The 12,109-nt window shown below is 56.7% G+C and overlaps 1 protein-coding gene across 3 annotated transcripts in view; it reads right to left on the reverse strand.

Annotated features, from left to right (window-relative positions):
- Window positions 1–6,549: 6,549 nt before the first annotated feature.
- The window catches only part of CXXC5 (CXXC finger protein 5), a 35,017-nt gene continuing 29,457 nt past the window's right edge, over window positions 6,550–12,109 (reverse strand). For all 3 annotated transcript variants that reach the window (XM_087429705.1, XM_004420108.3, XM_004420110.3), the window contains exons 2-3: window positions 9,088–10,161; window positions 6,550–7,591 (exon numbers count right to left, since the gene is read on the reverse strand). In XM_087429705.1, the coding sequence (XP_087285831.1) occupies window positions 7,547–7,591; window positions 9,088–10,002 (960 nt within the window). In that variant the 5' untranslated portion in view covers window positions 10,003–10,161 and the 3' untranslated portion in view covers window positions 6,550–7,546. The remainder of the gene's footprint in view (window positions 7,592–9,087; window positions 10,162–12,109) is intronic.

Raw genomic sequence — 12,109 nt, forward strand, 5'->3', positions numbered from 1 at the left:
GGGAGCTTTGGGGCCCAAGGACTCAGCACTCTTGCCCCTGTCCTCAGACCTCCCCACTCAGACCCAAGGCTTGACCCTAGCCTGGCCCTGGGGAAAGTGGGCTGGGGGACAACAAGCCTGCCCAGCCACCTGCCCCAGCCTGGCCCCCAGGAGGTCAGTGAGTGGGTGGACCTGTCTCGCTGGGCCCTTGCCAGGCCTGGGAGGTGGCCACCTGGGGGACATGGCTGAGCTCAGCCTCACACCTCAGCTGCGTTTCCATGGCTTCACTGCGTCCCAGATCCCGAGGGCTCAGTCGCCTTATCAACAGCGGCAATGCCCTCGCCCTCACCCTCGCAGCCACTCCCCTTGGACCCCAGCAGCTGCCTTGGATCCCACTGCAGCAGAGCCAAAACTCAGCCATAGGCGATGCCCCATCCTGGGCAGGACTCACAGCTGGATGAGGGGTGGGAAGATGCCAGGGAGGTGGAGGAGCAGAGGCCTTTGTAGATGCAGGCTGCGCCCACTTTGGGCCCCCCAAATACCCAAATCCTCTCATTCCAGGGGAGTGGGCAGTGATCCTGGGCTACTCTCTCATCCCCTACCCTCACTCCACACGGTGGTCTTTGTTTCCAAACCTTTCTGGGCTTTAGAACATTTAGTTAAAGAACTTTATTGGATTTTCTGATTTGAAAAGCAATTTATGTTTACTGCCCCCCCAAAAATTTTTTTAAAAAGTCAGAAAATGCAAAAAAGTTTAAGGAAGTCGGTAAGGCTTGACCCTAATCATACATCTGGGCGTGATCACAGACAGCATGTGGGGTGGGGGTGGGGGGTTCCTTCCAGCCAAAGCCTGAAGCATAACCAGGTGTTTAAGGGCCAGCTTCTGAAACCAGAGGAACCTGCCTGTGTGACCTTGCATATGTCTTTCTACCTCTACCTCTCTGAGCCTCAACTTTCTCATCTAAAAATGGGATAACTGATCAATACCTTCGCCACAGAGTTGTTGTGAGGATTAAGTGAGCTAGGAAGTGCAATGGATTGGCCAAAGGCCTGGCACACGGGCCACATGCTCTATGCCTTGTGAGGCAGGGGAATATCACTAGCACCTCTAACCAAGGGTAGAGCTGCAGAATATGGAGGTTCCAGGGGGCTGGGGAAAGGGGGCTCTTTCTAGTAAGTTTCCCCTCACCTGTAGGCAGCACTCCAATTAGAGTTGGAAATGCACAAGAGGAAAAAATGCCCAGAAAGAGGAGATAACTTGTTTATTCACCCCACAGAGGCTTTCTACCCCTTCCATGTTCCAGTGTCGCCCTCGCTGAGCTGCAGCCACAGCCCTGAAGGCAAGCGGTGTCACCCAGAGTGATCAGCGCAGTGTTGGGGGTGGCACAGGGACACTAGACCTGGCCTGCAGGGGTTAAGAACGCTTCTGAGGAGGTACCACCTGGAAGGGGAGGAAGGCACCGGTCAGCAGAGAAAAGGCAACAGACCTGCATCTGACCACGAGCATGGAGCAGCACCAGAGGCTGGGGTAGCCAGCCACCAGAACTCCCAGGCCAAGCAGTCCCCTCCCCAGCCCAGCCGCTTTGCACCCAGGCCTGGAGCCCTGGAGCCCTGCTCTCCTCCCCTGGGCCCGCCCCATCTTCACGCCCTGCTGCCTGGAATCTGAGGCAGCCCTTGTTCTCTGGCAGGAGGGGAATTTAATGCCGCTGAGAGATGGCAGGTCGACAGGCGAAGAGAGATGAAAGTGTCCGCTCTGGCAGCCCAGTCGGTGGCCTCAGGGGATCCTCCCGCACCCCTCTATCCTCCCCAGCCATTCTCCACACAGTGTGGCAGGAAGAGCCCTTAAGGGTCCCTCGGGGGAAATGTAGACCTTTGGGGACAGAATTCCCTGCAGGCTGTGTGATCTTGGGGGGCAGCTAGGCCTTTCTGTGCCCATTACCTGTCTGCAGGGTGCCTGGACCAAGGTCTGTATTATTAACATGCTGCTGGCTGCCCGTCCCTCCCCCACCCTGGCTGTCATCAGCACTGCCTGTCGGCACAGGGCCGCGGGTGGACAGCGTGGGGCCAGGGCAGGCTGTACAGTGAACTCCATCCATTTATCTCTGGCACCTGAGAGGGAGTGGGAGCTGGTGTCGCAATCAGGTCAGGCCTAAGTGGCCCTGACTGCAGCAAGCCATGTGGCCAACACCACCACCTTCTTTGTGACAGCACAGAGCTAGCCTGAGCCTGGGAATAGAGGCTGGGGCCCCAAGCCAGAATCTGCCCCTGGGCCACCAGCCCCATGCTCTTGTTGGAGATGCTGTGGGTCTTGGCACTTACTGTGAGGTGACATTGTTGCTCTGCAAAGCACCAGGCCAAGTGCCCCACCCTACAACCCCTGGGTATGTCACCCTTCTCTCCTGGGAACAGAGAGGCAAGGGTTTTGGCTGAGGTCATCCAGCAAGGGTACACTTATACACAAACATAAACACGCAGATATGTCTTTGACACATGGCGACCAAAAAGTGAGGAGGACCCAAGTGCCCAGACTCCCAGGCACCCTTTCCCTTCCATGGAGGCAGCTGGTCCAAAGCAGCCTGGTGCAGGGGTCTGGCAGCCAGGAGCCCAAGTTCTTATTTATTTATTTTTTTTTTGTGAGGAAGATCAGCCCTGAGCTAACATCTGTGCTAATCCTCCTCTTTTAGTTGAGGAAGACCGGCTCTGAGCTAACATCTATTGCCAATCTTCCTCCTTTTTTTTTTTTTTTTTGCCCCAAAGCCCCAGTAGATAGTTGTATGTCATAGTTGCACATCCTTCTAGTTGCTGTATGTGGGACTTGGCCTCAGCATGGCCGGAGAAGCGGTGTGTCGGTGCGAGCCCGGGATCCAAACCCCGGCTGCCAGCAGTGGAGCGCGTGCACTTAACCGCTAAGCCACGGGGCCAGCCCAGAGCCCAAGTTCTAATCAGGATCCTGCTACCATCTTGCTCTGTGACTTGGGCATGTCACATACTCTCTCTGGGTTTCCGTTTCTCATCTGTAAAATGGGTAATAATCCCTATCCTGATGACTTTCTAGAGCCAAAGAAGCAAACTTACTTGACAAAATGAAACCATCCCAGACTGAAGACAGCCTCCAACTAGCCTTGGGCCCAGGGGAAGTTCCCATACGCAGAGCCTAGCTCCTGGCCCACAGTTACCCAGGACACCACAAGAACTGTCCTGCTCCCTTCTTCCCGCACACCATGACCACAGCAGGCTCATAGCACACGGTCAAAGGCCCAATCTGGAGTCCCAAGTCAGGTTCAGGGCATGAGACCAGGGCCCCAGTCCAGGTAGGGGCATAAGGACGCAAGGGACTAGGTCAGGCCCAGCCTGGCTGCTGTGGAGGGAAGGGGGCGCCTGGCGGGCGCTAGGCAGGCTGGGGTGGGGGGAGGCCTTTGGCGACCACAGAGAACAAAGAGGCTGGGGTTGCCAGGATATTCGGTGGAGCTGAAGGCGGCAGTGGCGGGGCTGGGAGAGGGGCCGCCGCAGCCGTGGGAACGGTGCCTGCTGCCCCCACGCCAGCCCCCCCACCCACACTGGGCCTCAGGGCTAGGCTGGGGGTAAGAGGGGCTGCCAGGGCCCCCACTCTGTCCCCAGAGTTGCATCGCTGTCAGGAGAGACCCAGGAAATGCTGTAGGCAAAGAGACACATGGCACATGTGTCAGCATCATTGAGAGGATCGCGGTGCACATTGACACACAATGTCATAAGCACACACCTGGGGTTATACAGGCAGAGTCACAGCATGGTCACAGGCCAGCGTCACACACACACATAGAATCCCGGATCTCAGTCCCAGGGTCATACCCATGATGGTCACACAGATACAATGTCACAAACCACATAGAATCACCCAGTGTCTGTCATAGGGTCACATGTGCCATATAGTATCAGTGTTGCATATCCAACATCACACACACAGAATCGCCCAATGTCACACATTCAGTTGTACAACCTGGTCTCACACTGGGTCTATTACAGGATGGTACAATGTCACAGAATATCCCAAAGCATGGCTGCTGACATCATACACTAACTCATGGCCACACGAGGTCTCACGTCATAGTCTACCACACACTGTCACAGGCTCATTTTCATAACGTCACACTCAGTGTCCCACATAATCACATTGCTGCACAAGGCCTCCACATGGTTGTCAGGGCCTTGAAGCATCTCTCTCTCTCTCTGTCTCTCTCACACACACACACACACACACGGCTGCATGGAGGCTGGGTTTGTCTCTAGCCCTGTGTGCACCCCTAGCCTCTCAAAACACCCCATGCCACCCAGGTGGGAGTATGGGGTGCTTGGGGTGAAGGCTCCTGGGTCACGAGAAGGTCAGGCTCCCGACTGTAGCAGAAGGGAGCTAAGGGCACCCCCGGGGAGGGGAATTGGGCATACAACCCCACAGGGGAGCCCGCCTCTAAGTACTTCTCAGAAGAGAGAGCAGCAGGGGTGAGCCTGAAACCGGAAGACACAGATACAGGGAGAGACACAGAGATGTAGAGACATGAGAGACACATGAAGACTGAGATGCGGAAAGATGACGAGACACAGAAAAGAGTCAGAGTCCAACAGAGACCTTCAAGACAGGGATTCAGAGACAGTGAGCCAGACAGACACAGGCAGACAGACAGGCCGGAGCAGGGTATGGCCAGGGCTGGGGCCTGCTGGGGGAAGGGGCAGCAGCTAGGCCACTCTATGGAGAGGTGGGAGGTGGGGTGGCTAGGGCTTTAGGAAGGATGCACACCTTGGGCCAAAGGTGGGGGACATCTTAGTGAGATTTAGGTAACTGTTAAAACAGCAAGACCAGCTGCCACTGACCGAGTACTTACGATGAGCCAGGCTCTTCCCTACAGTGATCTCATTTCATCCCTGGGCACTTTATTGGGGAGAGACTATTATTGTCCCCGTTTTCCAGATGAGGTGCCTGAGGCCTCATCATATGTTCAGCCTCACAGCTATCCCCACCCCTGCCTGGGCCTCCTCCAGACGTAAGGGACAGCCTACCACCTGCACAAAGGAGAGTGCAAAAGGCCGAAGCTGGAAGAGGTGAGGGGCTTCAAGCTAAGGGCTCCTCTGTGTTGCGGGGTGGGCCCAGGAGCCATGGCTGGGCTGTGGGTTGGCACACTAAAAGGTACAGTCTGGCTGAGTCACGGCACTCCCACCCCTTGGGGCTGGTACTGGAGCGGTCCACCCCACACCTGTAGGCATGCCAATGAGGGCTGGCCGAGGCCATCTGCAGCCTGTGCGCTGCCAGCAGCCGGGTGGGGACAGGCAGGGGCCTCCCGCCTGGGTGCCCCCTGCTGGCCAGGCTTCCTACCCTGACTCCCCCAAGGAGGACCTCCCCAGGTTCTGGAGGTGCTGCAGTTTGCCTTGTGCAGGGGGCGAGGGTGCTCCCGGCTGCAATACCTCCCCCTACTCCCTGCTGGATGCCCCCCTTTGGCAGAGCCACCTGGAGAGATCACAGGCAGCCACATGAAAGGGAATTTTTCCCAGGCAGAGATGGAGTTGAAAGCTGCCTCCCACGGCCCCCGCCTGAACTGCTGTGCCAGGCGAGGCTGCTGAGTGCTCGAGAGGGGCTTGTGACGCCCCGGAAGGGGTCGGGGGTCACAGCCCCCACCCAACATGGCTGCTTTTTCTCCTCCCAGGAACAATGGCAGAGACAGCCCATCTCCCCCACCTCACCGCCCACTCAGCTTCAGAAGTTGTCCTTTACCTCATCCCGAAAGATCTCACCCACCTGAAGCCAGGCCCCAACATCATCAGGAGGTCCTTCCTCCAGTCTAGCCTCCATCTCAGCCAGGCTCAAAGCAGCTGGGTGGGAAGAGTGCTTCCCATTGAGTGGATGATAGGCCTCATCCTGGAGGCCAGCCTCTGTAATGTGTGTGTGTGTGAGGGGCCGTGCAGCTGCCACCCCTTCCTGTTCAGGCTGCCCTGGCCTAAATCATGTGGCTGTGTGGTAATTTCCCCAGACATCTGGCCTCTGAGGTCCCAGACAACATGTGCCAACAAACTTTCCAGGGGTGGGGAGAGTCACACAACAGCCAAAGCCAGAGACACCCCCAGGCTTCAGTCCAGCGGCCTTCAGGCCTGAAGAGGGGTATGTGGGGGCGGGGGGGCTCCTCTGTGTATGTGCTGGACACAGCCAGGGCCCCACAAACCTGGGCTAAAACAGCTCCCTAGGGAATCACTAGATCCCTGCAAGTAAGAAGAAAGAAATAAGAAGCTGAATAGGCCACACAAGCCCCACTCCTAGTACTGCTGGCTGCTTTGCACTGATCAGGTCCTGATGACTTCAGGCGAAGAGAAGGTGGCCTCAGGTGAGTGAAGGTCCCTGGAGGTCCAGGTTCTGAGGTAGGGGGTACAATCAGGCAGGCAAGGTGCTCCAGTACCAGCCACTTCCAGATTTAGAGCATTTCCACCCTGTCAGCCAGGCTGGCTGCTCTTGTCTGCCCTGCTTCTGCCCAAGGTGGTCCCAGACAATCCCTGCCCAGCAACAGCCCCCAAGCCAGCCCCCAAAACCAGAGAGCAAGAAGCCAGCGGTGCTTCGTGACACAAACATGCATTAGTTTTATTCACAAAACAGCCTGGTTTCCTAAAACAATACAAACAGCATGTTCATCAGCAGGAAGCTGGCCATGGGCAAGGGGGCCCAGGCCGCAGGAGGCCCCCTGGGCACCCACCCCCACTGGCAGGGGGCCACGCAAAGAAGCCCTTTCTTCTGTCGCCATCAGCAAGGCCAGAAAAAGAAGGACTTATTTTCTCTAAGGGAAATAGCCAGGATCGGAAATATGGAGACATGGGCTCCCCAGATCTCAATGGATAAACAGAGCCTTCATTTTTGCAAAATCATCACTATTGGCATGGGGGGTCCCATTCTGGGGACCATAGGTGCAGCATGGCTGGCCTGGGCATGGGGGTGGGTGGGCTGCTCCCTCCCCCTCTGTGAGCTCCTCGCGGCAGCTCTGCACACGTGGACGGATACAGAGGGGTTTGACACGGCGCCATCAACATTCTCTTTATAAACATGAGTGGATTCTCCAGGCAAACTATGCACTATTTCATGGTCGGAAAGAATCAAAGGAAGTTTAAATGAGGGTGGAGTTAAACTGTGCTAAATTACAGTAGTGCTTATTAGTAACTAGATTTCAAAAGGTTACAGAAAATTTACATTCTCTACACAAAAACTGCATCTCCTGCACAGACAACATCGACATCGACACAGGAAGGAAACTGATTGTCCATTCTTTGCCCAGGAAGTCTCGGTACTTTATAGATTCGTCTTTACCTCTTTTTTGTCGTTGTTCTTCCGAAACAGCAGTTAAAATATTTTTTTTCTTTTCTTTTTCTTTTTATACTAGGGATGTGGAGATGTTAAAACGACAACAAAAAATATATATATAAAAACAGGAATGAAATTTGAGAGAGAATATTTTTGGTTCTAAAGACGGGTGCATCCGTTTGTCTTCGCCCGAATCCCTTGCCGGAGACCACACGAGCAGTGACATTGCACGGAGAGGGCAGCTTTGGGTTCCCGCCGCCGTCACTGAAACCACCGGAAGGCGGCTCCCGTCGGAAGCATCACCTTCTGGCGGGGGCGGGAGACAAAAACAAGGAGAGAGTTCAGTCAGGGTCCGGCTGGGCCTGGTGCAAAGACGTCCCCCGTGGATGGCCTCGTGGCGGAGGGATGGGCATGGAGTAAAGGCAGCCACCCCGTGGAGTTCCTGCCATCCTGGCCAGGCCAGAGAAGCAGCCTTGACCTGCTGGGCTGCCGAAGGGCCTGGAGCACCCTGAGGCCTCCTGAGCCACCGTGCCTAGGAACCCTCCTTCCAGACAGGAAGACCCCTTCCTCTGGTCCAAGGGCCACAAGCGCCAGGTGGCTGTGGTACATCTGGGAGCTGTATGCACATTTCTGTCGAGTGAGCGTGTAAGCGTGTGCACTGGAGGCATATACGGATGTGTGCCTCGAGCACACAGTGTGCAGCGTGTTTGAAGCTGTGGTGGGGAGGAAGGATACTTGCTATGTTTATTAAGAGGCTGTGTCTATAATAAGACTATGTACACTGAACAGGGGTGAGCGTGTGTGTGTGTTTGTATGTCTACACTAGATGAGAGTGGGTGCCTTTGTGTGCATACAGGTGTGTTCTCTGGGCAGGAGAGCAGATATACGAGGTTTGGGGCTTGGGTGGGTAGCCACGGTTGGGATGCCATTATTGTTTTCCAACCATTCCGGTCATTTGTGCCAAGCCCACCCCTAGAGGGGCAGGGACGGGGCAGGGACAGCAGGCTGAAAAGATGCTTTTGTACCCAGGCCTGGCACCACAGCTAGGCTGCCCCGGCTGGGGGCCCAGGGACAGGCCATGCCACAAGCGTGGAGAGAAAGCAACATGGGAACCCTTCTGCCTTCTCTAAGCCAATCCCATAGTGGACAGGCCTTGCCCACACCTGAGGCTCAGAGCCACCTCCTAACGCTAGGCCCACTGGACCTATGGCCATTAGCTGTGCAGCCAGACTGACCTTGGGGCCCTAGGTACCCCAAATCTGTCAACGATGTGCCTAGACCCAGGGCTCTTCCAGGCCTCAGAGCAAGGTGGTCAGCACCCGAGCTGCTCTATCCTTGGGTTGTCTTGGAGGAAAGGCTGGGCTCTGAAGGGGCAAGTGAAGAGCTGACCCTCAAAGTCACAGAGTCCATGGGACAGAACCCCTCACATGGGGCTGGGGAGAGTGCCAGAATCTTAGGTCACGGACTGAAAACTTTAGGACCTGTATGGGAATTTCAATACCTGACCCAGAACTCCAGGAGCGGGTTCAGGATCCCAGTGCCTGGCTGGGAATGCTAGGCCCTTGCCTGGAATTTTATGCCTGCCTTGCAAACTACAACCTAATGGGATCTCAGGGCGTGGCTCTGACTTTTGGGACAGTGAACTGGTGTCTCGGAGCCTGGCCTAGAACCCCAGACCCCAGGGTTGGCTGGGCATCCCCCAGACACTGGCCTAGGCAGAAAAGGTAGGGTTGGGGTGGGGGTGGGTTTGGACTGCCAGACAGACACAAGAGCCCACACACCTCCCTCTAAGGCGCCGTTACCTCCAGAGCAGCGGAAGGCTTCTTTTTGAGTTCCTCACATTTTCTGAATTTGCAAATCTGATGGCCAGTCTTTCGATTCCTACAACTGCTGCACTGCTCGCAGTTGATGCGCCGCCGGCAGGGCGCACACATGCCGCAGCGTTTCCGCTTCTTCTTGCCCGAGCTGATGGCTGAGGCCAGCTCTCCCTGCATGGGGTACTCGGCCAGGCCGGCCATGTGCAGCGCACTCTCAGCCAGGAACACGCCCGCCGGTGTCATGATGAAGAGGCCTGGGTTGATGGGGAAGGCGCCCAGGTAGGGGAAGTCGGACTGGCCATTGAGGGCTTCGGTGCCCGCCACGGCCTCCATGTCGGGCAGGCCAGCGGCCGCCTCGCTCATCAGTGGCAGGTGCTCCTGCACCACACGCTTCAGCATCTCCGTGGACTGCGCAAACTGCTGCAGCGTCAGCTGTCCCTCAGCTGCCAGCTCCGTGGCCCGCTCTGCCTTGCTCAGCAGGCTGGCCACAGCACCACTTTTGTGCTTTGAGGTAGGGTTGCTTTTGTCCACAGCCATGGCTGCCGCCAGGTCGTGCCCATTGGCCAACAGGGAGGCAGCGGCTGCGGCCACAGCAGCCTTTTCGGCAGACTCCCCGCCCATCATGCTGCCACCGCCACTGCCCCCACTGCCCCCAAAGGAAGAGTAGTGGGAGAGAGGGCGGGAGCGGCGCAGGCTCTTATTGAGGGGTTCACTGATAATACCACTCTTGTTCCGACGCTCGGGGGGCGGTGCATCATCCGCCACTGAGGCTGGCGCAGACGCGGCCACTGCTGCACTCTTGTCGGCCACTCCCACCTTTGGGCCACTGCCACTGCTGCCATTGGCATTGCTGCTGCTACTGCCGCCGGTGTCCTGGGGGCCACTGCCGAGGCTCGACATGGTGGGGTCGAGGCCCAGACCCCAATGCTGGGGGAGCCTGCCAACTGCGGGGGGTCCACAGACAAGTGCAGGGCCCTGCTGCCCACAACAGAGATGCCTGGTGGGCCTCGCAGCTCAGGGCAGGCACATGGTCAGGTTCCACGTGAAACTGTCTTCACACTGTCGAGACAAGAGAGTACAGGGTCAGGGCAGAGGTCAACATGTCCTTCTCCACATCACCACCACCAACTGCACCACCATTGTAACAACTACAAGCCTGACTAGGTATTTATTAAGTGCCAGGCCCACCTTGGTCAGGAACTTTTTATTTGTACTATCTCAGTTAAGACTCACAAAAATCCTATGATGTAGTGGCTAGTAACACCCTATTTTATAGATGAAGAACACAAGGTTTAGGAGAAGAACTGACTAGCCCATGGATACACAGCCACCAAGTGGCATGGTGGAGGCTCAGCCTGGATCTCCACAGCCTAGGTCTGCACTGCTAGAGTCTGGGAGACCTGATGGAGGCAGGCAGTCCTTCCTGGGCTCGGGGAAGGAAAGAGCTGGAGATGTTTATCAACCTCGGAGGGTTACAGAGTCACCTTCCATGTCTAATCTTCCTTCCCTAACCCACCTACGGAGAAGAGGGATCAGAACAGCCTCTGAAGGCTTGAAGGTGTAGACCAAAACGTCTGGGAAGCTGCTCCTGGATCCTCATTTGGAGATTCCTAATATATACCAATTATCTCATGGCTCTGGCAAGTCCTGCAGGTAAAGGAAACTGTTTGACTTTGTTTAATAGACTTTGCCCAATAGAGCGCAGAACCATTATTTCAAGGAGCACGTGTCCTCCAGCACTGCACCAGGACAAAATCTTCTCCTGCAGGGGCAGGGGACACGCTGTGCGCACATTGGTGCACACTTCCTCCTCACTCTCAAATCATGGTCATCATCACCTCAGACCCCACTCTTGTCGACTCTGGCCTGGCTCCCAGATGGGCCTGGGTGGAGCCTAGAGCTGGGGTGGGCTGTGGGCAGGAGGGGCCTCTGGCTGGTATAAGCTGGGACTGAGAGTAGTTTCTGACCCTCCAGAAACAGAGCCTGTCCTTCGGCCACACCCGCATTTCCAACGTGCCCCTCTCCAGGACAGAGCCTGCTCTGCTCAGGCCCCAAGACTACCGGCACGTGAGCAGCCAGGCTCCTTGGCCAGGAGCTCTGGAAGGAACTGGTCCAGATGGAGCGGAGCGGCAGTTTCCTCATCAGCCTGGCTCTCCAGCATCCCTCCCCTGTCTGCTTGCCGTGGCCCAGCAACCCCCAGGAGAGGGGCGGGGAGACAAGGCCCAGCCCAAGCAGCTGGTGGCTCAAGGGGGAGGCGCACATCTGGCTTGGCTTGTCCTGCCCTGGCCTTGGGGCAACACACACTGCATCTTTGTCCCCAGGCAACCCCACCATCCCCCAGTCACAGGACTCAGCCTGTCCTGAGAAGTGATCTAGTCCAACCCGCTGCACTTACAGAGGGGGGAAACTGAGGCCCCCAGCAGGCAGGGCCCCCTGCCCCAGGACTGCTAAGGAGTCACCACAATGAGGAGGCACCATAGGGAAGGGAAACACTCTGTCTTCAGAGTGAGGCAAACAGCAGGCATCAGTAGACAGCCAGATACTCCCTGACCCTTCCCAGTGGGCACTGGCCCACCTAAGGTCCTTCCCAGCCAAGGCAGATAGGTAGTGAGGAGAACTGGGCAAGCTGGCCGATTCCACCAGGACAAACCCAGGAGGGCCTGGCAGGATGTCCAGGCTGGGCTAGAGGGTGTTACAGAGGTCAGAGTTGTAGTAAGGGAAGGGGGTCATATATGCCCCAAGAGAGCTGGGCTCTGCCCCACCTCCTAAGGAGCAAGCCCAGGTTGGCTCTTCAGCCCCTCTCTTCAGAGATGGGTACCCCTCCAGGCATCAGTCACCCTAGCTGGGTGTTGGGGATAAGGGCCAGTGAGATCAAGGCCTGAGACTATCACCCCAAGTCAACTCACCCAGCCCCTGCCTATCTGAGCTCAACTACTCAGCCCCAGCAGCCCCAAACACCAGGTGAAGGGAGAAGACAGGAGAAGGCAGGCACCCATGGGCTGGAGGT

The sequence above is a fragment of the Ceratotherium simum genome, chromosome 4, assembly GCF_057802395.1.
Source record: "Ceratotherium simum simum isolate JZ-2026a chromosome 4, ASM5780239v1, whole genome shotgun sequence".
NCBI lineage: Eukaryota > Metazoa > Chordata > Mammalia > Perissodactyla > Rhinocerotidae > Ceratotherium > Ceratotherium simum.